This window comes from Solanum dulcamara, chromosome 11 (genome assembly GCF_947179165.1).
Source record: "Solanum dulcamara chromosome 11, daSolDulc1.2, whole genome shotgun sequence".
Taxonomy (NCBI): domain Eukaryota; kingdom Viridiplantae; phylum Streptophyta; class Magnoliopsida; order Solanales; family Solanaceae; genus Solanum; species Solanum dulcamara.
Window position 1 is genome coordinate 50719340 of NC_077247.1, and position 26689 is coordinate 50746028.

The window sequence follows — 26689 nt, forward strand, 5'->3', positions numbered from 1 at the left end:
CCAAGTTTGAGTTTAATTAATAATACACACTGACAGGTCAAAGAAAGATTACACTAAGGAGAATTACGAAGACATGGATCGGTGACATATAAAGTTGCATGTTAGCGTAGCAAGTTTTTTTGTATTATCAGTTTATATAAGTTAAATCCTATCTTAATGCTTTTTCCGTTTATACGCGTTCACCTGAAAGGGAATGTGTTACAGCCCATCTAATATAAAATCAGAAAAGGACTCTAAAAACTTTGATGAAAAAGGAATTTGAATGACATAGCAAACTTGACAACCTCAAATTATTTATTTCTTTTTCCCTTTTTATCACGACTGTCATTTTCCAGGGATTCTCGATTGAACACCAAACTACTTTGATGTTAAAAGGAAAAGACAAGAAATAGTATAGATACTCAACTGCTCTGTTTCACCTTTTTTCCCCTTCTTTCTTCCTTCTGCATTATCTGTTGCGTCATTGACAATTATGCGTACACCAATTACCGCCACAAATTCCCCCATGAAAAGGGATAGGAAATAAAACACTTGAACTTTGGAAGAAAAATAGAAGTTCTATTTAACCCGAGTTATGTATGGATGCGTTATTTATAAAGGATCTAATACGCACCTGTAAGCATTTTTGAAGAGTTCGAATTGCCATTTTGAAGAGTTCGAACAGCATGGCAATGAACAATTCTATCACATTATCATACTAAGACAACCTCCAATAACTGGTAGTTATCCTAATTTAGGACTTCGATGTAGCAGCAGCAACAGATATATGATACAATAAGGTTAAGGCTAATGGTTTCATAGGGGAAGACACATAGTTAGATCAACAATAAGAGACTTTCACAACCTTATAAAAGATTAAAGATTCAAAATAGAGAAGAGATGCTGGCAAATTGAAGCCTTTTAAGTTCTGATTCTCTCTGCTGAAATTCAAAATAATGGTACGAGTCACTGGAAACTCTAGTGATAGTGACTTCTTACATTACCACTTGCTATGGAATGTGGGAGCATGCTGCTGCTACATTTCAAGCATGTAATGAAAATTTTGAAGTGCAAAAATTTCAAAAAGTAGGAAATATGAGTCAGATGTTACGAGGAAGGCTTAACCTTCAACGGAATAGTATCCTATATAAACAACACACTTGATAAAGAGTTCAGACATCAACTTCTGAACAACTAAGCAACAAAAGCAAATGAAACTGCCATCTATCAGAAATTCAACCATTAGCAATTTAGCATCTACATTTCAACAGCCTGAAATACTAGCAACATTGACATTTCTCTTCTGCCATGATACATACATGGAAATCTGAAATTACAACTTTCAAACAAAAGCAAAATGCGAGAAAGTAGCATGAAATTACATTCCGCGTTTCTCTCTTAATGAATAATTGTTGGATAAGCTACAGATTAAGAGCAAATGCCTGCTGGAAACACAGACCGTTAATGGTTTCAAACTGTGAGCTGTTTCTATCACAATATAACTGCAGAATTAAATGTTAATTTGCGTAGGCTAAAAATACTAATCGCATCAATAAAAAAATTCAGAAAGCAAACTCAATATAGAAAAATTAGTGTCAGGCTGATGGTCAGAACTTGTTGGCACACATAATAAGCCAGAACCTTCAGAGAGAGTGCCCATTATGATGCCAGTTCTCCACCAGGGTTGAGAAGATAAACTTCCTGATACCTACTCTTCTAATAGTGAACTTTCCGCTCCATTTCAGACACATGCATGAAAAAAATGATAATGCAGGTGATGGACAGTGCAAACCAATAAAACTGTAAGCAGGTCACTGCCTTAAGCTTGACTAGCATCATTCTTGTGATTTGCACCTTCATCAGTGTTCAAGCTCTCAACCATTTGCTTAGATCCCTCTGCAGCTTCCTCATTGGAACAATGGTTCTTCAAAACTGTTGAGATGTCACTCTCAGAAGCTCCAGCAAGCTTGAATTGCTCAACTGCTGTATCGAGGTTTTTCTTCCAACCAGCCAAAGCCAACTTACATTCAACTTGAGAGCGCTCAAAGAGCATATTACCCCAAAATAAATGTATCTGCGATCTCATAACAGCAGCTTGCTCAGCGGCCTCATCAGCTGAAACTTCAGCTGGACCACCAGCAGCTAACGCCTCACCTTCAGGACCACTTGCTTGCTTCTTCCTTCTCCTTAATAGTTCATCCTTCTTGCTGGCACTAGGATCCTTTAGCTCATTAGCTCTCTGCTCTTCAATCTTCTCCCACATTTCTGTTGCAGCTTTCATTTTTAATTCTGCACTGTCAAATAGTGCAAGAGTCTCAGTAGGATCCCAATTTGATAGGTCCTCTTTCTTAGCTAAGATAAAGGACCAGTAAAGTTTTGCCGTTTCAAATTGCTGCTGCCCCAATGCCAGCAATCCTTCGTAAAAGTCTGGTTTGATTAAGAGTGCCTCCTCATACTTCTCTTTGGCCAGAGAATATTTTTCTTTCACCCAGTCATATGCTGCTTGGAGTTGTGTAGCCATCATCTCCTTGGAAGCAGAATCATCAATTGGAATTCGTTTCCTTGCTGAGCACATGTGAACATTTCCCCAGTTAAAGAAAGCAAGAGCTGCAACCTCCTGAAATTTTAAGGTAGCCTTGTCAAAAAGAGCTTGAGCCTCTTCACTTGTCACAGTTTCCTCAAGGGCTTCAGAGCAAAGCTCCATTCCAAGCTCATGCAGATCAATGTGAGCATCTGCATCTATGCCTACATGAGTTCTGAATAACTGAGCAAACTCAAAAAGCCAGTCATCCATTTCAACCTCTTTGCAGTCAGGATTTTCGGTTGTAGCTGCTTTCTCTTTGACAGTTCCCCTCTCTGCCCTATTACTCTCATTATCCACAGTTTCAATCACCGAATCACTTATTGAAGAATGAGATCCACTATCATCCCCTTTACTCCCTTCGCTCTCGACAGGCTTCTCCTCTTCCTCTTCCAACAAGGCTGGCTCTTGTTCAGGACTCACCTCAACAACGTGCAATCTTAACATCCCAATGGTGTTGGTTTTATCTGCATCAAGGTCTTTAGGTAGTAAACCATCAACCCAAGACTCTGCCGATCTAAGTTCAGCCGTGCAGGTAATAGTTACTAAGTCACCATCACTGTCCTTATATTTAACAAGAACAGATTTTGACATAGGGAACCGTTTGCTAACAATATCCCTCAACACTCTAAAACTGCAAGTCACGGGCATCTGGGCAAGCCTTATATCATGATCATAAACAAGCTTCAACGGCCTCCAACGAATCGCAACATCTTTAGAATGTCCATGAACAACACTTGATGCTGATAAAGATGCCTTCTCACTTTGGCCATCCTTTTTGCAATCAGCATGTGGTCTGGAAGGACCATTTGAAGGCTTCAAAACAACCTTTGGTAACGGAACTTTGGCTTGAGGACCATTTTCAGCAGGCGTAACTTGATATGGCTTCTCAGGCTTGTTATTAACAGATATAGCTGAAGCCCCACCTGAAGGTGCTGGCTTCTTAGACATTGGCCGAGCAGGTAAGCATGGTCCTAGGCCAGCAATAGGAGCTGCACCCACTGCAGAAGCACCAAGTGCAGCTGGAGATGGGCGGCTCTGGAGGTCCTGCTGGGCCTCTGGACGAAGACCAAGTGCCATCCTCAATCGTCCAGCAATCTCCAACGCATCTTGATTATTCGGATCAGCACCCAATAGTATCTGGATGTCTTGCATCGCCATTTCATACTTCCCCACAGCCTCAAATGCACGAGCCCTTCGTAGAAGAGCCCGAACATAAGAGGGCTGAACCTGAAGTGCCATAGTACATTCAGAAATAACAGAATCGTAGTCTATGGGCTTCATTTGCATCAAACAGGCTGCCCTATTGCTATGAAAAACAGCTCTATCAGTGTGTGTCTTTGGTGTAAGTTTGAGAGCATTCTCATATTGTTGAAGGGCACCCACATAATCCTTAGCCTGAAACCTTTTGTTTCCCTCTTCTTTCAGCTCATGGGCTCTTTTTGAGAAAATTGATGAGTCCAAATCAACACTACCATTAACAACAGGTGTATGGCTATTCCCAACAGCCCCTTGGTTCTGGTTTTGATTTTGACTATTACCCACCTTCTTTTTCCTACCACCTGATTTCCCCATGTAATAATCCCTATAGGAACTTGTAAAAAGATTCAATCTTTATTACCAATGAGCCAGAATAAACTAATATATCACTATACTTCACCACTTTTTTTTGCTGTATAAATCAAGAATCAGAAATGAGAACAGAAAGAGCTACTTACATGTATAAAGTTCACACCTTTGGTTCAAAAGAGTTTTCTGATTGAATCTTGAAGACCCAGAAGATGGAATGAAAAATCTGATATGTTGGATAAAATGGGTGTTTTTTGAGGAGAAGCACTAATGAAAGGTTTTGGGTTTGAAACCCTAGATAGCTGCCTTCAGCTTGGGGTTTGGACCCACTATTCAAAACAAAAAAATAATAATTTTCGAATATAGAAATTCAAAAATATTTTAATTATGCTCTATAAATAAATTATAGCAGTATTTGTATAATTCGCATAATATTTGTATATATTTGTATAATTCGCTATACAATTCGCAATTTTTGTATAACGTTTATATATTTCACTATATGTATAATTCGCTATACAATTTATAGTGTTTGTATATTTCACTATACAATTTGATTCGCGCATAACGTTTGTATAAATCGCGCAAATTATAAAAAACTCAAATTGTAATTATAGCTAGATGTATGTCGTGAGCCATAATTAATTCAAACTATAATAACTATATTAGCTAATTAATTAGTATGTATTTTTGCTTATTTGCGTAATTTTCCCCCCAAAAAAACATGTGATGGTTAATTAAATTCTAAAATCACCGTTTCGTATCGTAAATTTATTAAAATGATTAATATATAATACTAGATGTTAAATCTTCTGATTTCTTTGTATATTCTTTTTATATAATTTTAATTTTTTTATAAGATTTATAGCCCTGTCATTGCTTTCAGTAGAATTTATTTATTGACAAAAAAAAAAAGATTATGCCTCCATCCCAAGTTTGTAAACAAAATACGAAAAAGGGTCAAAAATACTTTTTAATTATTTGAAATAGAACATATATATTCTTAAATTATATTCTGGCTCAAAAATATCATTCTCTTCATACTATTGGCTCAAAAATATCTTTCACGTCATACTATTGACTCACTTTCACCCCTCTGTTTGACGGAATGAAATGCGGCATCCCATGTGTATTAATTTACGCCACGTAAGATCTCCACATAAGCATCCACCCCACCCCACCCATCAATTGAAAGACCCAAACCCATCCACCCATTAATTTACTTAAAAATGGCTAGAAATTAATTATGGAAGTCATAACTACGGGAGTCAAAGATGGGTTTGAATCTTTTAATGGGTGGGTTTGGGTCTTTTAATTAATGGGTGTAGTGGGATGCTTATGTGGAAATCCTATGTGGCGTTAGTTAATACACATGAAATATCACATTTCATTCCATCAAACAAAGGGGTAGAAGTGAAGGGTACTTTTGAGTCAATAGTATGATGTAAAGAATATTTTTGAATCAAAATATAATTTAAAAATATTTGTGCTTTATTTCAAATAATTAAAAGATAGTTTTTACTCTTTTCCGAATAAAAAATAAAAAGTTTCCTTATGACTTGTATGCATTTAGCGTGTTTATCTTATTTTCACAATGAAGAATCCAACATTGTATGTTTATTGTGCCTATTGACGTCCTTGAAGCGCCATTATATTTTAGAAGGTCCTTTCCAGGACAGGAACATCAACAATACTTCCTTGCAATATAGTATAATCGTCTGGAATACACTCGTCCAATTACAGCTCTGATCTAACTGTATGCACGGGTTTGATTCTATTTTGGAGTGATTTTTAATTTTTTTCTTTAAATATAATCTTCTTTATTTTTTTTAATTTATAATGCTTGTTTAATTAAAAACTGTAAATCAGAATATCCTTATCTATAATCTAATTTGTTTGGCATAAGTTTAGAGAATTTTTGTCTTATTCTGAATAAGTTTTGTAGGAATTAAGTTATGCAAAACAACATAACTTGTTATGTCTTTTACGACATAATTTGTGGATTCTAAAACTAAACTTTTATCTCACTCGACATAAGTTCCATAAGAATAGAGTTATGTAATATGATATAATTTGATATGTGTTTTACGATATAACCTAGGGTATATTTTTTTTTTTATTTAAACAACTAGAGGATAACAAAATAAAAATCATCATATTTGAGGGCACAGATTAAAAGATGACCCAAAATATGAGCATGTGTACAAATGACCCATATGAAGTCACGCAAATGAGCATCGATGTGATAACAGCAACAATAACATATCCAGTGGGATCCCACAAGTAGGGTCTGGAAAGGGTACAGTATATGTAGACCTTATCACTGCCTCATAGAGATAGAGAGGCTGTTTTCGAAAAACCCTCGGCTCAAAAGACACATTCTCAGGTATAAGTAAAAATAAATAAGTAAATAAATACATAAGTAAAATAAATAAATACACACATATATATATATATATATATATATGGAGAGATAAAGAAAGCATCGATGTGATAGTTTATCGCAAATGGACTGCGTTGAGTGAGTCATTCCAAACATAGTCCTACTAGTACAATGAAATGAAAATTATGCGGATAAATAAATATATACTAATTAATTGGCTAATATAACTATAGTTTGAATTAATTACGGTTCGTGACAAACATCTGGCTGTAATTACAGTTTGAGTTTTTGTACAATTTGCGTGATTATTCAAACGTTGTGCGCGATTATACAAACGTTGTGCGCGAATATAGTTGGAGTTTTGCATAATTCACGCGTTTTATACAAACGTTGTGTGCGAATCGAATTGTAAAGCAAAATATACAAACACTACAAATTATACAGCGAATTATACAAACGCTGTGCATGAATTGTATAGTGAAATATACAAACGCTATACAAAAACTGTGACTTGTATAGCAAACTATGCAAACGTTGCGCGAGTTGTACAAACGATGCTATAACTATAGCTACGGATTCTAATTAATAAACTATAATTATGTAGCATAATTAAGAAATTTCTAAGTGATTATATGCGAAAATTCCCCTACCATGAATAGTCTTTTATCTTTCCAAAATGAGAAGCCCATATAAATTGCATGCAGGCCTGAGGCCTAGTATCCCCATGTCTAGTTCATACAATATAGTACTTCGCTTGGGTTTTGATCATGGTTTTTTGAGTAAATTTTGAAAATCAATCTTTAAATATTTATTTGATTATGAAGTTTGATCTGATTTTAAAAATTTGACATTCAAATACTTTTGAGTTTTTGAGATTTTCACAACAAAACTTTTTTTATCAAATGAAATGCAAGATCAAACACAATTTCAAATTTCAAAAATAACAAATACCAAAAAATCAAATTTTCATGTTTCAAACTTCAAAATTTAAAATCAGATGAAAACTTCTGAATTCATTTTATATAGCGATATATGATTAAACATAAATTTTAAGGTAGAAAATCTCCTTCTAAGTTTTGAATTGGTAATCTAACCTATTTTGTACTTTGTAATACTACTATTTTTACTTTCCTAATTCTTTTTTATAGTAATTGTTTAAATTCATTTATCATTTATTTACGATCGGATGAGTTTGCTCTTATAATATTGCACTTTTCTATTAGTAGTTCATTCTGTATAGAGAAATATAATATGAAAAATGGGGAGTACTAACAATATTAACAGTAATTGCCTGAACCAATGCACCCCTAAATAGTTTGAGACAATTTTGTACTCTATAAATTAATTAATGTATTACTCGTGAGTCGTATCTTTCTCTTTCAATTTAAAAAGACAGAGAAAAGGGGGCGCCGACAAGCTTAATCTGCAAAGTTCAAAAAAGCAGTGAAGAAACATGACCATCCATGGCAACTTCCATTAAAATCTCTGCAAAAAGTGACAAACTTAACCTTTTCTCATAAATCCCTCTACTGAAAAATCATCAGATTCAAGAGTTTAGGCAAAACAAAAATCCTTCAATTCAGAACAATCTTTCTACAAGCAGTGATAAGTGAGAACATATAGATTTGTAAGTATGCTACTACTGTCACTTTTAGTAGCATTCACACTCTTTTCTCCAACCCCATTTGTCCATTCTCACTATAACTGGTCACCTTCTTCTTCCTCCACCTCCTCCTCCAATTTTCAGTCCGAATGGCGTCCTGCACGCGCCACCTATTACGCCACCACGGACCCACGTGACGTTGTGGGTGGCGCGTGTGGATATGGGGATTTGGAAAGGAATGGGTATGGAAAAGCTACAGCTGGGTTAAGCACTGTGCTTTTTGATAAGGGTCAGATCTGTGGTGCTTGTTATGAAGTGAGGTGTGTGGAGGATCTAAGGTGGTGCATTCCGGGTACTTCTATAATTGTCACAGCCACTAATTTTTGTGCTCCAAATTATGGGTTTGATCTAGATGGTGGTGGTCACTGTAATCCTCCTAATGCCCATTTTGTGCTACCCATTGAGGCTTTTGAGAAGATTGCTATTTGGAAAGCTTCTAATATGCCCATTCAATACCGCAGGTTCGTCCAGCAACTAATATGTGGAGTGTGTGTTTTTTGAAAATATTCAACTGATTCTATGTTTCTCTTCCTACAAGAATCATACTTGTAGGGTATACTTCCTCCCTTTTAATTTATTTGACAGAGTTTATGAAACCAAAGAAATACTTTTGTTCTTAAACTAAAGATACATAGAATGTACTCAAATGTGTTCTGTCAGGTGAACTCTTAAACTAAAGAGTTGTTAAAAAGGAAAGAGGCAAACAGATTGAAACGGGCTAAAAAGGAAAGCAAGACTAACAAATTGAAAGGAAGGGAGTATATTTAGCATTAGAATGAAATAGAACTGAGAAAAGGGGGAATGGATTGATTTTCATATAGCTAATCTCAGATAATCTAAGATTGAGGTTTTGCTGTTATATTGATTTACCCATTTATAGTAAAAAGTTCTACCAACTGTCAGCTAAAACATTCTCTGAACTAGTTTGCTTACAGCTTAAAAAGATTAAGTTCTTACAGCAGTAGTTGAGGACCACGAGATGAGTTGATTGAGATTCTTGAATATTTAATGGTAGGTAAAAACAAAAAAGAAGTAGCTGAAGGGTATTTACTGAAAACTGAAATGAAATTTGAATGAACCCTTAGGTCAGGTAGCAATGGAAAAATAATAGACATTGCTTATGAATACGAAAAAAAATGAAGGGGGAAAAGGAAATACCGATTAGAAGTATAAAGGGTCCTAAAGATTGGAGATTTTAATGATTATAGTCAGTTTATTAGGGATTGGGGGATCAATATATTAGAAACAAAATAAAAGACCGGACAGATATTAAAATGTCTCCAATTGACGAGCCTTGATTTCATTGCCTTTTTTCCTTTAGTAAGTAATTTCAATGGTTTTCAGGGAGGGATCAATTTTCCCCCCTAATATTTATGATATGCATGTTCTATGTCAGCAGAACTGATATCTGTATTGATTTCTATAGATTCTCATAATATGTACAACTTCTATTTGTCCCAAAAGTTGTCCTGAATTGTAATGTGAAGGTTTCTCTTTAAGGAGAGTCTCTAATGACCTTTTGGCCAATGCATGTGAATAAATATATACATATGGAATATCCAAACAAGTGTAATTGTGAATTATTCTTCTGAAGATGATCTAAAGTTCATTTGTATTGGAAAATGTATTGAGAGCTTCCAAAGAATTAAACAGCACTGTTGGTTCTGGCTGTGACTACCTCCCTATCACTTTCACTTTTTCTTCTTTATTGAATTTATGGATCTGTCTTTAGAACAAGAATCATGCAACGACCCTAAGATGGTGACGTATTGATGGATGAGTTATACTTTTACCATCAAACAAAAACCAAAAGCTGACCATTTAGTATTTGTCTGACCTTTGCAAGTGGGGTGGCATGGTTTCTATGTAAAATCATACTAGTGGATATTCTTGTATGCATTCCTTATCATGACTTCGAGGATGGGACTGTTGCCAGTGATTGGTGACAGACTTGTTCACAAACCATTGTTCTCAGTGTGCGCTCTAACAAGAGGGGTAGATGACCTAGAAGGAGAACCAAGAGGGAGGATGTGGATGCAAATGCAGTGAAATAAATCTAGTGGACTTTTCGGGAATAGTGAAACTAAAAGTTGACTGCTTCAGATGCTCTGTGGAGCAAATACGATTGTTGATGGATGGATCCCTTTAAGAGTTGAATTATGACGAGAGTGTAGGAAGAACAAACCAGTTGAAAGAAATTGGGGGAGTGAACTGTTTATTGGTTACCTGTCTCCCTTAATTATTTTGGAACAGGATGATTTTTCCCCTTGGTCGACATCCAAGAGTTGCATCCAAAAGCAAGGCTCACCGATTATTTTTCCCGGAGAGAATATCACTGCAACTTCCGTACCATCTTTTGCTTTCTCTATATAGACGTTCTTAATATTAATGTGCATCTTCCAGAAGAGAGAAAGAAGGGAAGAGGCGAGTTAAATGACTCAATGACATGTAGAACAATCTCCTATATCTAGCCGAGGTAAACCAAAAAACTAAGTGAACAATCTCCTATATCTAGCTGAGGTAAACCAAAAAACTAAGTGATTTTTCTGCATCTACTTAAGCCTTGCTGGACGGAGTTATTCGGTATATGTGTTGGGTGCGGGCAATCTGGCCAATTTGAACATTTCCATATTTCACCTTCATTGTTAAGAAAGGATGTGCTTCTTCAAACTTTACTAAGCTGATTTCTTGATACACATGTTTGGGGAATATGGTAGCAGGCTGTTGGTAGCTTTGATGGAAGCATGTTAGGTGGCCTTCAGTTTGGTTTGATTGAGCTGTTGGATAACTAGTTTTTGGTGAACAATTTTGGAAAAAATCTAAAAAGGTCGTGTGATTGGATTTGTTTTTTAGAATTCAGCTTTTGGAAAATACTTGTATTAGTTAAAGGCTTACCTCTAGGTTTTTTTTAGTTTCTGGAAAATTGTTTGGTTTGATCTTTCACCATGTAGGCATACATGTATTTTTGACCTCACGACTTCAGTTTTGATTGGAGAATCTCATAAGCTTTTTAAACCAAGTGGAGCTTAGATGAAATCTACAATAATAAATAGACTTATTGGGTATAATAGATAGACGCATACATCAGCATATTGATTTCTAGAGTACTTAGATGGAACGACCAAAAGCAAAAAAGAAAACAAATAGTATTTACGTGGAAATTGGAATGACACTTTTTATGTGTCAAGTCCATGGTGCAAATTGGTTAGATAATCAAGTCTCCCTGTTGGTTGGGTCACTGATTAACCAACTGCTATCATATTGGGAATTTACATTTTTGCTTGCATGATTTTTTACTGCAGAAGTTGCACCAAGAAAGCGTCATTTTTGCGATACGTGGATTTGGTATATTTTACTAATTGATTCACTTGGAGTTTTTATCGAGCTTGCATTTCATGATAGTTACCAAGGAGAGATCAAACTGAGAAACTGCTATGGCTGATAATTTGGATTTCATGCAACAAATATTCAATATAGAGACTTAGACTTTTGTTTAGTGGTATTCTAGACTAAGTGGGCTGTCTCACAGCTACTCTTTTTTCCTAACTACTCTGCATGCTCTCTTTCTAACATTCAGACATTAAAATAACCTACATGGTTTTTGAAGGATGTTCTCTAATAGACCAACATATAACATAACATAGACGTCAAACTGCATAAAATGCCTGCAATCTTAAGCTGTTAGAGAGAGCACACTTTTTTTATTTAATTGTATTCTCAACACGGCCCCTCACATGCGCGGGCCTGATTCTTTTTCTTGGGTCAAGCACGTGAAAATTCTTTTTGATAAGGGTGGCAGTGAGATTCGATCTCAAGACCTCTGCCTGCTCTATCAGGATGTTGAAGTGTGTGACCATCTTATCTAAAAGCTTAAACAGTTAGAGAGAGCACATTTTTATTATTTAATTATATTCTCCACGCTAATAAAAAAAATTCCACCAGCAAGAACTTTAAGGCTATTTATTTACTCAAGTCAATGGTGATTTATGTCCAAACTCCAAATAGATATAGAGATACACTTAGAAGAGGTATTCCATGTCACCATCCACCAAATGTGCACCTTTTGGTATTATTGGAGTTCCATAATATTTGGTATAGGAATTAGATGTACTTCCCATCCAAGAAGCACCATGAAAAGATTTGAGACTGATTAGACCATCCACCTTCAAGTGTCTTTTCTTTCCGCTTGGTCATTCAGTACAATTTTCTGCAAATTTCTTGTAGCTCATCTACATACTTGCAAAAATTCTTCCGATCCCAAAAGAGGCTATATATTTGGTAAGTCTACATGTTTATCTCCATTTTTAATTCGACAATGCGAGTAGTTCCCAGAATTCCCTTGTCGAAAATCTTTCCTGTATGGCACCTAACTGTATGCTTGGTTTCTTAATTCTGAACAGGATAAAGTGCAGAAAGGAAGGTGGAGTTCGATTCACTATTGGTGGCTCTGGAATATTCTTGTCAGTTCTAATCAGTAATGTTGCAGGTTCGGGTGATATAGTGGCAGCAAAAGTTAAGGGTTCAAGAACAGGCTGGCTTTCTATGGGTAGGAATTGGGGCCAAAACTGGCACATTAATGCTGACTTAAAGAATCAGCCGCTTTCTTTCGAGATGACGAGCGGTGATGGGGTCACCTTGACATCTTACAATGCAGCTCCCAAGAACTGGAATTTTGGTCAGACCTTTGAAGGCAAGCAGTTTGGGTCTTAGACTCGTGCCAAAATTGTATCTATTGCTCATCTTTTGTCTTGGATTGCCCAAGATTGGCTAGCAATGTTGGGACATTTTTGTTTGAGTTCATGTTGGACAACTGACTACCTAATTTAGATGTTGCAGAGCAAAGCTCTGCAATTGTGTTGTATGCCATTGTTCACTAAATCTTTGAGAACTTGAATGTAACCCGAGAAGGAACTTGACAATTGGAACGCAATGTTATAAAGCAATTGTTTTGCCAGTCAGATGTTACAGAACCTGAATCAAAATTGTTAGAATTGTTGCTTTGTAGATTACGGATGTTCCTCTTTAAATTTGATGAAATCTATGAGCACATCAAAAGGAGACAAACATTACCTTGATATTATAGATTTTCTGCCAAATGATCAAAACATCATCCCTTATCTTGTCACCTTTATTTATTTACATTATTTGTTTCAAGCGTTCAATGTCCGGAACCCACTGACTCGTCTAATCCGGATTCACTTTGTATAAAGTCGAAGCTGGAATTTTTAGCGACTTCAGGACTCAAACCTAAGACCTCTTTTTAAGTAATGCATCAAACTCACAAGGGTAAGAATGTGACATGTTAACTAGCACGTCACATTGTTTTCTCCTTCATCATATCATCCAAAGTTCATTTTCCTTTTGTAGTCTTCTGAGACATGCCATATTGCTGTCCTAGTTACATCAAAACAAAGACTAGGATAAATTAGAAATCAAGACTGCAGATCATGCATTTTGTCAATTTGTAGAAGTCAAATCAAGGTTGCAATCAGAACTCTATAGTTTGAACTGGCGTGACAAGACAAGTAAATATGGAGAGGATCTACCTTCACCTAGTACTACCAAACTGCAAGATGGCAAAAATGATAATTTTCTACTCCAGTTCACATCATTATGAAGAAGAAAACTAGGCATAACAGTCTGTTTGATAGTGTATATCTCACTTAGAGCTGATTCGCTGGCATCTTCTCTTGTTATATTTCTAGTTAGCATGGAGTAACTTAACTCTCCATGTTATCTTTCAGAGCCCCATAGCGGAAAAATAAAAGGAAACCAGGGATTCGATATGGAGAACTCCCTCTTTCTAGCCTTCTCTTCATTTCTTTCTCTTCTTTTTGTTATCCATTTTATTCCTTTGGCAGCCTCAACTCCATCATACCTGAGTTTCCTTCAGTGCTTATCCAAACATTCACATCCATCCGACCACATACTGTCAAGAGTGTACACTCCAAACAATTCCTCATATAAATCTGTGCTACAACACTATATCAGAAACCAGAGGTTCAACAGATCAACCACTACAAAGCCGGACATTATTTTTACTCCGTTACAAGAATCCCATGTTCAGGTTGCTGTCATTTGCTGCAGGAAAACTGACAAATACCTAAAGATTCGAAGTGGAGGGCATGACTACGAAGGCATTTCTTATGTCTCCAACATCAGTTTTGTTCTTCTTGACATGTCTAGCCTGCGTTCAATTGATGTAGATATCCACAATGAAACTGCTTGGGTCCAAGCTGGTGCACTTCTAGGCGAACTTTACTACAAAATTTGGGAGAAAAGCAAAATTCATGCCTTCCCAGCTGGAGTTTGCCCAACTGTTGGTGTTGGTGGACACATAACTGGAGGAGGATACGGTAACCTGTTAAGAAAATATGGACTGTCAGTTGATAATTTTATTGATGCGCGCATAGTAGATGTTCATGGTAGAAGTCTTAACAGAGAATCAATGGGAGAAGACCTGTTTTGGGCGATCAGAGGTGGGGGTGGTGCTAGCTTTGGAGTGATATCAGCCTACAAAATTAGGCTGGTAAAAGTTCCTGATGTTGTAACTGTTTTCCGGATAGTGAGGACCCTTGAACAAAATGCAATTGACATTGTTTACAGGTGGCAATTCATTGCAGATAAAATAGATAACAATCTCTTTATAAGGTTAACTCTAAAACCTATTGATGTACAGCAAAAAGGAACAAAGACAATTACAGCATCATTTGTAGCATTATTTCTTGGAGATTCCAGAAAACTTCTATCCATCATGGATAGGGATTTTCCTCAATTGGGTTTACATACCGAGGATTGCAAGGAGATGAGTTGGATAGAATCTGAGCTTTTCTGGGCAAGTTTCCCTAATGGAACACTACCTGATGCTTTGCTCAACCGAAAGCCTGGAGCGAAGTTTCTGAAGCGCAAGTCAGACTATTTGCAGAAACCCATTCCCAAGGATAAGCTGAAATCTATATTAGATAAAATGATTGAATTAGGAGACACAGAGTTGGTATTCAATCAATATGGTGGAAGGATGAGTGAGATCCCAGAATGGGAAACTCCATTTCCCCACAGAGCAGGAAATATATTTAAAATCCAGTATGCAGCAAATTGGGGGAAAGAAGGAAAGGAAGCAGAGAACTTCTATTTGAACCAGACCAGAGTATTGTACAACTACATGACACCTTTTGTGACAAAATCCCCGAGATGTGCATTTTTAAATTATAGAGACCTTGACATAGGGGTCAACCATAATAGAAATAACCGCTACATTGAAGGTCGTGTTTATGGACTGAAGTATTTCAAGGATAATTTTAATAAATTGGTCAAAGTCAAGACTTTGGTTGATCCAGATAACTTCTTCTGGAACGAACAGAGCATCCCTCCTTTAGCAGTTTAAAGTATAAGTATAGGGGTAATAAAGGCATGGTGATGCCTGAGCAACCTTGAGGTGTCAGTATTTCCACAGCCATTTTATTTTGGCCCATTTCTTTCTGTTGAAAGATTAGTTTTAGAGACAACCTTCTGTATGATTTGTATATGCAACTTCCTTTAAAGCTGAATCAAGTTTGCTTCCAGGGACTAAGAAATGCAAGCAACACACACCTTTCTCAATTCTCATACATCTTAATAAGCCTCAAATAGAATCTGTAGTTCTGTTTCCCCTTTTTTTTTCTTTCTTTTTTTCAAACTTCACTGAAGTTCTGTAGGTCTGGCTCATAAGTATAATGCAGGAACTCAAGTGTGATTAAGCTGTATAGTGCAACTAGTTTCCTAGAATGTAGTTATGTAACTGCCTGTAAACCTACGCGTCTTTTGTTTCGCTGAAACATCTTTCGGAGTCCACTTTAGTTCATTAACTACAGAACTAATATCTAAATTGTATAATCCATCCATTACTAAAAAAATAATCAAAAGTTGAGAACTTTTCACCTGTTTCCTTTTTTTATGAGTGAATTTTCATTAATAAAACAGTACCAAGAAGGTACAAAACAGATTACTTCACCTGCATGCATTTGAAGTATGCATGTACTCTAAATCATATAAAACCACGAGGCTTAACAACAAATTGTTAATACCTGAGAGCAGAAAGATTTTGAAAGAACAGGTTCCAATGAAAACTTTCAAAGTAGAAGCATCAAATATATTAAATAACCACACAACACTCAAGCAACTCATACTTTCTAACAAACAACAGAACTATTACACACCTTTGGCTCTGAAATAGACAAAACCTTGGAATTAATTTTAGCAGCTTACCTTTCATTGATAAAAGGGCAATTCTATATAAGGTGTCTGAGGGAAAATTATTCAACAACTCGACATACAATCACTTGGGAGTTAGCAGCAGCTAATCACTGAGTAGAGTTTAAATCTAAGGACCTCCATTGCAGGTGACAGCAGATTGGTCAAAATGAATATAGCTATGAAATTTCCACTCATACTTTTGCATGGATATGAATTTATACATTCTCATTAGTTGGATGTTTGGACTAAACTATCAACAATGATTTTGACACAGTATAGCAGTAATTTAAGACATATAAGTTTGAGGACCTGTTCAAATTGATGGGAAAGGAATAAAAGGGCACAAAGAGAACCACCATATGTATCTTACCATATTTGACTAGCACTCAAAGAAATTAGATCAACTTTGTATGGGATGCAAGAGAAAAACTAAACATAGGTGCATTTCATCAAGATATTAAAATCATCAAACATCTATCAGAAACATTAATGTGAATCTCTATACATGTTCCTGTTGAAATTTGCTGTGAGACATTAGGGGTTTTCTTGCTCCAATATATAAGTTGTGTGAGTCACAGTATCCTACAATTGAAGAAAAAGGGGCAAAAGAATATGAACCTCAGCAAGAGGTATGAACTACCATCAAAACTTCTTGCGACTGATCTTCAGTTGATGAGTGTAACACCAGGAAAAGAATCCCAGAGTATAATAATGAAAGCTCTAGCAATTACAAAACTAGTTCTATTACCCTGATTCCATTACAGCTTCTGATTAGATTCTATAAGCAATCCGTTTAGCATTACATGAACTGCAGCTTCATATACAACCCCGTGATAATGCATTCCGTCAGCTGTACAACGAGCTCCACAACTGTTACTCAATGCATGAATGTCCAGCAACACAAGGGGGCCACCAGATTGCCGCAGCAACTTACTGCTATAAAGCTCATCAGTATAAGCTTGCCACATCACATCAGTCATCTTCACTCGTTTCTCATCTGTATTCAACATCGAGTTTATCAGCTTTGGCATTCCCAGCCAAAAGAAGTTGGGTGACCGAACTGAAACTAAATTCATGCCAGCTCCATCATTAACAAAATCTGAAGGTACTGGTAACAGCAATACTACCAAATCCCCCAACAACTTTAGGGAAACACCATAATCAGTTGCATTATTTATATGTAGCATATCCCATAGCCCTGCCCCAATCACAAATACATCAGGATAACTCTTTTTCTCTTCAAATCCCAGAACCAAATCAGTCAAGTTACTCACATAAGGTGCCCAAATAAAATCCAACTTCATCCCAATCTCATCAATAAGTATGTTATAATCACTATGCCTCTTGAACAAATCCCCCCTAATCATCTCCATTTCACTTTCCCCCAATAACAGTTCCAACAAAGAAACTACAAATAACCTTGCCTGTGAATCCCCAGCAACAACAACCCACGACCCATTAAACAAATCTGAAGCATCAGACTTGGTCAACTTTTGGAAATCACATTGAACAACAGGTTCAGACTCAATCCACTTCCAAGACTTCTCACTACTACTCCTAATACTAGTATTTTCTACACTACTATTCTCATTACTCAATTCTTGGAAATCAAATACTACTTGGTGAAGTAAGGAAATGCAAGAATCAAGATTTACAGCTGATGATGATGAAGATAAGGGTACTGAACCTGGTGAAGAAAGTATAGAGGAGACTGAAGGGAAATAAGGGGTCAAATGAACACAAACAGCAAGGGTAATAAAGAGAGCACAGCTAAAAAATAACATTTTGTTGCGGCTCAAGTGCCAACCTGCCATACCTACAGGGACAAAGAGTACAAGAAAGGCCGCCGATACTCCTAATTGAACGGCACCCCACATTATATCTCTGATTCTGACTGTTAAATCATTCTAATTTTCGCAGGAAATTCTATGAAAGAGGAAAAAACAGAGCTTTGACAGCAGAGTTTCAATAGATGGATCCAATTGAAGAAGAATGGAGAGTCTTTTCTTCTACGCTTGAGGGGGGAATTCCCATTAAAAGAAAAGGAAGGAACTTTGAAAGCAGATTAGCAATCTTTGATTGGGGTTTAGAAATTGAAAAGAAAAGAACTTTGACACAAGATTTTTCAAGAACTGGAAAAGTGGATGACAGAAGATCTTCAAGAATTGGAATGTTGAATATAATTTTGAATGGTATAAATATTTGGAAGTTAAAGGGTAGTAAATATGATAGGAATTGTCAAGAGGGAAATAGAAGGGGTGATAGCTATATTGTATTCCATCATCCTTAATTAAATGTTTCCAAAGGAATGAAATTGTTTTTGTTAGAAGTGATCTTGAATGTGGTGCTAACTCGAATTTAATCCTTTTTAATACTAAATATCGAGCACAATAACAATAACATTAATTATATATTCTAATCCTTTATCGTTTTGGGATAAAAATGATTATTTTTAATAAATTTTCGATTTTTTAAAAAAATGTTTCTTACCCAAAATTGTGAGAATTTACAAAAATATCGGATGAGGGGGAAAACAAGTGAGAAAGAGGAAAAAGAAGAGTTTCCAAATGAGGAAATGAACATATGGAAAGAAATCAATGTCTTTTGCCTCGAATGGAATTTGCAACCCTGGTCTTTAGCTTTCCTAATCCCATTATTACTGACCGTTTAATATTTTGTTGGATTCAATACTCACTTTGTCAAAAAAAATAAAATCAATAATTATTCCGTTTATTTTTACTTGTTCAATATTAAAAATTAAAAAAATATTATAAAATAAATCAATTTAGCAAATTAAGAAAAATACAAAAAGGAGAAAATTATTTCAGTGTGTCCGTAATTACATAAATGCAGTGGTTATTTATAGTTATTGCGAATGAAGAAAGTTAAAAAGTTGGGGGGAGGGGGGACAAATTTTGGTGGAGGAAAAGTAGAAAGAAAAAATGGGAGGAAAGAGTGGAAAATTAGTGGCTTTGATATGGACAATCACATATTACGTTATAACACTCCCCTTTGAATGTTAACGTGTAATGTGTCTCATTAAAACCTTTACAAAGAACAATATACATAGTTATCCTAAACACCCATAGATATTCTGCCCCGTTAAAACTTTACTAAGAAAAATTCAGTGGAAAAAAAATCTAATGAAGGAAAAAGAGTACACACATCTGGTAATCCACCTTGAATGCTGCCTCATTATAAACCTTACCAGAAAAATCCAGTGGAACAAACCTTTGTTAAGGAAAAAAGATTACAATGCATATTTTACTTCCCCTGATTAAAACTTCATTTGATATTTTGGAGACGATGCATTTCAATCATATATTTTAGTTTCTCAAAAGTTGATGTTGGTAGTGCCTTTGTGAATAAATCTGCAAGATTATCACTCGAACGAACTTGTTGTACATCAATATCACCATTCTTCTAGAGATCATGTATGAAGAATAATTTTGGTGAAATATGTTTCGTTTTGTCTGCTTTTATGAAGTAACATTTCAATTGAGCTACGATGCAGCATTATCTTCGAATATAACTGTGGGTACTTTGACATCATTTTCCAGGCCGTATCTTTGTTTGATGAACTGTATCATCGATCTCAACCACACACATTCTCTATTTGCTTCATGAATTGTTATTATTTCACCATGATTTGAAGAAGTAGCAACAATAGACTGTTTTGTAGATCGCCATGATATAACAATTCCTCTATATGTAAATAGATAGCCTGTTTGAGATCGAGCTTTATGTGGGTTTGCACAATCTTTGTTAGTATAAAACAAACTCATATCAATGGTACCCTTTAGGTATCGCAAAATATGCTTGATACCGTTCCAATGTCTTCGCGTTAGAGATGGACTATACCTTGCCAACAAATTAACAGAAAATGTTATATCAGGCCTAGTTGCGTTAGCAAGATACATAAGTGCACCAATAGCACTGAGATATGGTACTTCAGGACCAAGAAGTTCTTCATTCTCTTCCGGAGGTCGAAATGGATCTTTTTCTACTTCAAATGATCGAACAACCATTGGAGTACTTAATGGATATGTGTTGTCCATGTAAAATCATTTTAATATTTTTTTAGTGTAGGCAGATTGGTGGACAAAGACCCCGTCTGCTAAATGTTCAATTTGCAAACCCAGACAAAGTTTTGCCTTTCCAAGATCTTTCATATCAAATTTTTTCTTTAGATATTCAATCGCCTTTTGGACCTCTCCAGGGGTTCCAATAAGATTTATGTCATCAACATAAACAGCGAGTATAACAAACTTTGATTCCGTTTTCTTAATAAAAATACATGAACAAATGACATCATTTGTATAATCTTCATTTATCAAGTACTCACTAAGGCGATTGTACCACATACGCCTTGATTGTTTCAGACCATATAATGATCTTTGCAATTTGATTGAGTACATCTCTCGAGACTTAGTACTTGCTTCAGACAATTTTATCCTTCTGGGATTTTCATGTAAATTTCATTATCAAGTGAATCATAAAGGTAAACTGTAACTACATCCATTAGATGTATTTCAAGATTTTTATGTATCGCTAAATAGATGAGATATTGAAAAGTTATTCAATCCATAACAGGTGAATATGTTTCTTCATAGTTGACCCCGGGTATTTTAGAGAATCATTGTGCAACAAGACGTGGCTTGTATCTTACAATTTCATTTCTCTCATTTCATTTTCGCACAAAAGCCCATTTATATCCAACTAGTTTTACACCTTCAAGTATTTGGACTACAGGTCCAAAAACCTCATGTTTAGCAAGTGAGTCTAATTCTGATTGAATTGTCTTTTGTCATTCTAGCCAATCACATCTACGTCGACATTTTTTGACGAATTTAGGCTCAAAACTTTCACTATGTTGCATGAGGTTAAGTGCAACATTATGTGCAAAAATATTATCAATTGAGATTTTTGATCGATCTAAATTTATCTCATCACTAGTAGAACTTATTGAAAGTTCTTCATTCACTTGAGTCTCGAATTCACTGATTTCTCAGGATTACTCAAATCTTGACCTTCTTTAAGAGGTTCTTTTATAGTATTATCTTTATTATTCTTCACGCTTCTTTTTCTAAGATATTTATCCTTTGAACCCAATGGTCTACCACGCTTCAGGCGTGTTTTGGATTCAGAAGTTATGATACTAGTAAATGGTTCTTTTGGGACATCAATCTGGATAGGCACATTCACTGTAGAAATATGTGACTTAGCTATCTGTTTCAAATCAGTAAATGCATCTAGCATTTGATTTTCTATTTTATGTAAGTGGATAATCTTCTGGACCTCCTGCTCACATGTGCAGGTAAGTGGATAAAAAGGAAATAGTGATAAAATTGTCCACGCAATTTCTCTTTCGTATTTCTTTCTCTCTCCCCCTAATTGCGGGAAAGTTAACTTATCAAACCAAAAATCTGCAAATCGAGTAGTAAATAAGTCGCCTGTTAATGGTTCATGGTAGCGAATATTGGAGGGTGAGTCAAATCCAACATATATGCCCAATCTTCGTTGAGGGCCCATCTTTGTACGTTGTGGTGGTGCTACAGACACGTATACCGCACAATAAAAAATTCATAGATGGGCTATATTTTGCTCATGACCAAATAATATTTGTGACGGAGAGTATTTATTATAATTTCACGGTCTTAGGCATACATGTGCTGCCGCATATAAGATAGCATGACCCCAAATAGTAATCGATAATTTTATTTTCATAAGTAAAGGTCTTGCTATCAATTGTAGGTGCTTAATAAATGACCCTACAAGGCCATTTTGAATATGAACATGAGCAATATGATATTTAATTTTTATCCCAATTGATAAGTAATAATCATCAAAAGCTTGAGATGTAAATTCTCCAGCATTATCAGGGCGAAAAGCCTTAATTGGATAATCTGAAAATTGCGAGATGATAATAAGCACACATGAGATCATCTAGATAATGCGTCTATTAGAACCATAAAATATCTAAATAATCCACTAGATGGATGAATAGGTCCACATATATCCTCATGTATACAATCTAAAAGGCCAGGAGATTGGATGCCAACCTTTAGGGTTGGTGGTCTGGAAATTTATTTGTCTTGATAACAAGCAGCACATGAAAATTCATCATTCGTAAGAATCTTCAGGTTCTTTAACGGATGTTCAGTTGAACTTTCAAAAATTTGTCTCATCATTATTGATCCAGAATGACCTATTTGATCACGCCATATCACAAATGTATTTAGATCAGTAAACTTCTGGTTTATGATCAAATGTGCTTCAATTGCACTAATTTTTGTATAATATAGTTCAGACGACAAAGTTGATAATTTTTTTCAAAATATATTTCTGGCGTGAGACACTTTTGGTTATACCAAGGTATTCAATATTCATTTCATTTATTGTCTCAACATGATAACCATTTCTGCAGATATCTTTAAAACTTAATAAGTTTCTTGGAGATTTAGAAGAGAACAATACATCTTTTATAACAATTCTTGTCTCCTTAGGCAGAAATATAGTAGCTCTTTCGAAGCCTTCAATCATTTTTAAATTACCAGAAATTGTAGTAACATTTGCTTTTATTCTAATTAAGTAGGAAAAATATTTCTCTTCTTTAAAAATGGCATGAGTCGTTTCACTATCAATTACACAAATATCTTTGTGATTGATCATTGATCCAAACAAAATTTGAGGCATATTCATATTTTTCTTCAAAAAGAAATAAAGTAAATATTATAATGAAAACATGACTCATTATACAAATTTTATTTATTTCAATGAATTAGAAAAATATAAATATATTATTTAGTACAAATAAATGAAAAGAAAATTATTTAAATATTATTAGGCTTATCAATATTCATATTTTCTTCTGAAAAATTAAAGAAATCAGCTACATCCAAATGCATATGCTCAATATTATCTTTAGAGATAAAATTTATCTCTGAATTATTTTCTGCCCTCTTCAAGGATGCCTGATATAGCTAAACCGGTGTTTTGATGACCGGCAGGTTTGTGGCCAGTGCCTCATACCTCTACATTTATGACATATACTTTCTGAATTTTTCTTTGGCATAGGTTCTTGTTTTTCACTCTTTTTTATATTGCTGATCATTTTTCGGTGTCAATCGAGCATCATGATTATAATTTCTTCTTCGATCATGACCATGACCACAACCACGACTAGGGCCATGACCTATTTCTCGTTGGTTATAGTTTGCCTGATTCGTTCTTGTTTTTCACTTTTTTTTATACTGCTGTTCATTTCTCGGTGTCAATCGAGCATCATAATTATAATTTTTTCTTCGACCATGACCACGATCAGGACTGGGGCCATGACCTCTTTCTTGTTGGTTATAGTTTGCCTGATTCACTTCAGGGAGTGACAAAGAACCAACGAGCTGACTATCATGATTTTTCATAAACAGTTCGTTATGGCATTCAACAATAAGAAGGTGAGAAAGTAATTCAAAATATTTTTTAAAACCCTTTTCACGATATTGCTGCTGCAGTAGCATATTCGCGAGTAAAAATGTGGAGTATATTTTTTTAAGTTTGTCTTGCTCAGTGATTTCTTCTCCGCATAAATTTAATTGTGTTATAATTCTAAATTAGGCAGAATTATATTCAGTTATATTTTTAAAATCCATTAATCTGAAATGAGCCAATCATGACGTGTCTGTGGAAGGATGACCAACTTCAAGTGGTCATATTTTTCTTTTAGATTCTTCCATAGTTTAAGAGGGTCTTTTAATGTGAGGTGCTGTAATTTTAACCCCTAGTCAAGATGGTGGCGGAGGCATATCATGGCTTTGACACGGTCTTGACTAGACGCCATAGTATCATCTTTGATGGTGTTTTTCAGACTCATCGATTCTAGGTGTATTTTGCCATCTAGTGCCCATGATGAGTAGTCTTTTTCAGATATATCAAGAGCAACTAATTTAAGTTTAGAGATATTTGATATTTTAAGAAAATAATTTTTTTACTCTTTTGTTACCTTTTTAAAATAGCTCAAATTGATGGAGGTTTGTGCTGATAACGTGTTATAAAATAAACCAATTTAGCAAATTAAGAAAAATAGAGAAAGGAGAGAATTATTTCAGTATGTCCATAATTGCATAAATGCAGTGACTATAAATAGTCACTGCGAATGAAGAAAGTTAACAAGGTGCGCGAAGGGGGGGGGGGGGACGGGGGCAAATTTTGATGGAGAAAAAGTAAAAAGAAAAAACGAGAGGAAAAAAGTGGAAAATTAGTGGATTTGACATGTACAGCCACGCATTACAATGTAACAAAAAATAATTTATAGCCAAACTAGCATAATATACATTACAGCTCACATAACCAAACAGACCAAATGACGATATTTTCAACGCCACCTTTGGAAGTTCAGCCCAATCAAAAATTTTCTTTGGAACTTCAGATTCTTGTATTTATATAAAGCTCAGCATGTACCAATCAGCAAATTAAACGGAAAAGAAATTTGAAAAGAACTAGTGTGCATTATTATTAGTAGACTAAAGATGTCAAAAGATAATGAATTGCGTTTATTGGATTTCTGGGCAAGCCCATTTTGCATGAGGGTTAAAATTGCTCTAGCTGAAAAGGGCGTGGCCTATGAATGTCAAGAAGAAGACTTATTTGGTGGCAAAAGTGATGTGCTTCTAAAATCCAATCCAATTTATGAGAAAGTTCCAGTTTTGTTGGATAATGGGAAGCCAATTGTAGAGTCCAATAACATTGTGTATTATATTGATGACAAGTATCCTTCCCCTAACCCTTTGCTGCCTTCTTGTGCTTATGGACGCTCCCGTGCACGTTTCTGGGCCGATTTCGTCGACAAAAAGGTCTAGTTTTCTTCATCTAATTATAATCTTTATTTTACTTGGATAACTTATACCCGCAAACAAGAATCGACTATTTAAACCATTTTTTAAAATATAGATTAGGTTATATAAACGTTATAGCATAAGACATTCAAAAGCTATCTACGACTACGAGCAAGTCATTATAAAAAAAAAGTGAGATCTATAATCATACGATGAAATAAGGGTAGCGTTACATGCTATAAATCATAATACGTGTGAATGTGTTTACACTGATAATAGTTACTCATAATTTAAACTCTTATCTATTATATATGGATTTAAATTATATACAATGACAATACAAATAAGTTTTACACAACGATCAATATGTTTTAGTCGTATTATAGTAGGTGACATGTAGTATTATTTTTCAGGTTACTTAGAGCCTGTTTGGATTGGTTTTATGACTTTTGACTTATTTTTACCATTTAACTTAAAACCAAGTGCTTATATGTATTTTTTTTAATTTATTCAAACACTCTAAAAATACTTAATTATAAGCTTTTTTTGCTTAAAAGCACTTTAAATAAGCATATCCAAATAGGCTCGTTGTTCATTTTTTGTGAATAATGATGGATTTTCACAAGTGTCCTTTTAGGCCAACATATAGATTTTTAAATATATATATATATATATATATATATATATATATATATATATATATATATTATATCTTTTTTAAAAGTCTTGTAAATATAGCCTTGGAAACTGACAAAATATTAGATTATCGTATAACACCTAAAATTTTTTAGATATGGTTTAAGATTTTTATATATCATAGTTTAAAAGATCCATAAGTTATAAGAAAATTAAAGTTCTAATAGTGTAAACTTTTTAAAGTATATTTTCTGATCGTATCCAGTCAAATAAGGTCACATAAAATGGGACGAAAGATTTTTTTCTTTTTTTTCCACATAATACACCATAATTCCGTATTATGTGCTAGTTTAATTTGTTTTAACTTTTGTTCGATATGTTTGAGGTACAGATATTTGAAGCAGGTATGGGCATATGGAAGAGCAAAGGTGAAGAACTACAAATTGCAAAGAAGGATTTCATAGAAATCTTGAAGAAACTTGAAGGAGCCATGGGTGACAAGGATTACCTTGGAGGAGACAACTTTGGGTATGTTGATGTCATAGCCATTGCCATGACATCTTGGTTCCATGCTTACGAGGTTTTCGGGGATTTTAAGGTTGAACAAGAGTGTCCTAAATTTGGCTGCTGGATGAAGAGATGCCTTAAGAGGGAGAGTGTTTCTAATGTCCTTCCAGATCCTGAAAAAATCTACCAATGTGTTGTCATGCTTAGGAAGATGCATGGCATTGAATAGGAAGGATTCTGTCGATTCAACTGAACTAAAAAAATAAATAAAAAAATAAATATATACGTATAATAAGATTATAATAATT

The 26689-nt window shown here is 35.0% G+C and overlaps 5 protein-coding genes across 5 annotated transcripts; 3 read left to right on the top strand and 2 right to left on the bottom strand.

The window, feature by feature from the left end:
• Window positions 1–1257: 1257 nt before the first annotated feature.
• On the bottom strand, window positions 1258–4424 carry LOC129873302 (protein CLMP1-like). Its single transcript, XM_055948371.1, has one exon. It carries the CDS (start codon window positions 4133–4135, stop codon window positions 1799–1801), a length of 2337 nt encoding a protein of 778 aa, XP_055804346.1. The 5' UTR covers window positions 4136–4424; the 3' UTR covers window positions 1258–1798.
• Window positions 4425–7865: 3441 nt separating this feature from the next.
• LOC129873744 (expansin-A13-like) lies at window positions 7866–13129 on the top strand. Its single transcript, XM_055948909.1, has 2 exons — window positions 7866–8636; window positions 12576–13129. The coding sequence occupies exons 1-2, from the start codon at window positions 8146–8148 to the stop codon at window positions 12883–12885; spliced, it is 801 nt and encodes a 266-aa protein (XP_055804884.1). The 5' UTR covers window positions 7866–8145; the 3' UTR covers window positions 12886–13129.
• Window positions 13130–13618: 489 nt separating this feature from the next.
• LOC129874873 (berberine bridge enzyme-like 21) lies at window positions 13619–15888 on the top strand. Its single transcript, XM_055950252.1, has one exon. The coding sequence runs from the start codon at window positions 13961–13963 to the stop codon at window positions 15557–15559; it is 1599 nt and encodes a 532-aa protein (XP_055806227.1). The 5' UTR covers window positions 13619–13960; the 3' UTR covers window positions 15560–15888.
• Window positions 15889–16847: 959 nt separating this feature from the next.
• On the bottom strand, window positions 16848–18735 carry LOC129874874 (protein ALTERED XYLOGLUCAN 9-like). Its single transcript, XM_055950254.1, has one exon. It carries the CDS (start codon window positions 18282–18284, stop codon window positions 17166–17168), a length of 1119 nt encoding a protein of 372 aa, XP_055806229.1. The 5' UTR covers window positions 18285–18735; the 3' UTR covers window positions 16848–17165.
• Window positions 18736–24932: 6197 nt separating this feature from the next.
• LOC129872196 (glutathione S-transferase U20-like) lies at window positions 24933–26610 on the top strand. Its single transcript, XM_055947087.1, has 2 exons — window positions 24933–25256; window positions 26266–26610. The coding sequence occupies exons 1-2, from the start codon at window positions 24933–24935 to the stop codon at window positions 26608–26610; spliced, it is 669 nt and encodes a 222-aa protein (XP_055803062.1).
• Window positions 26611–26689: the final 79 nt, after the last annotated feature.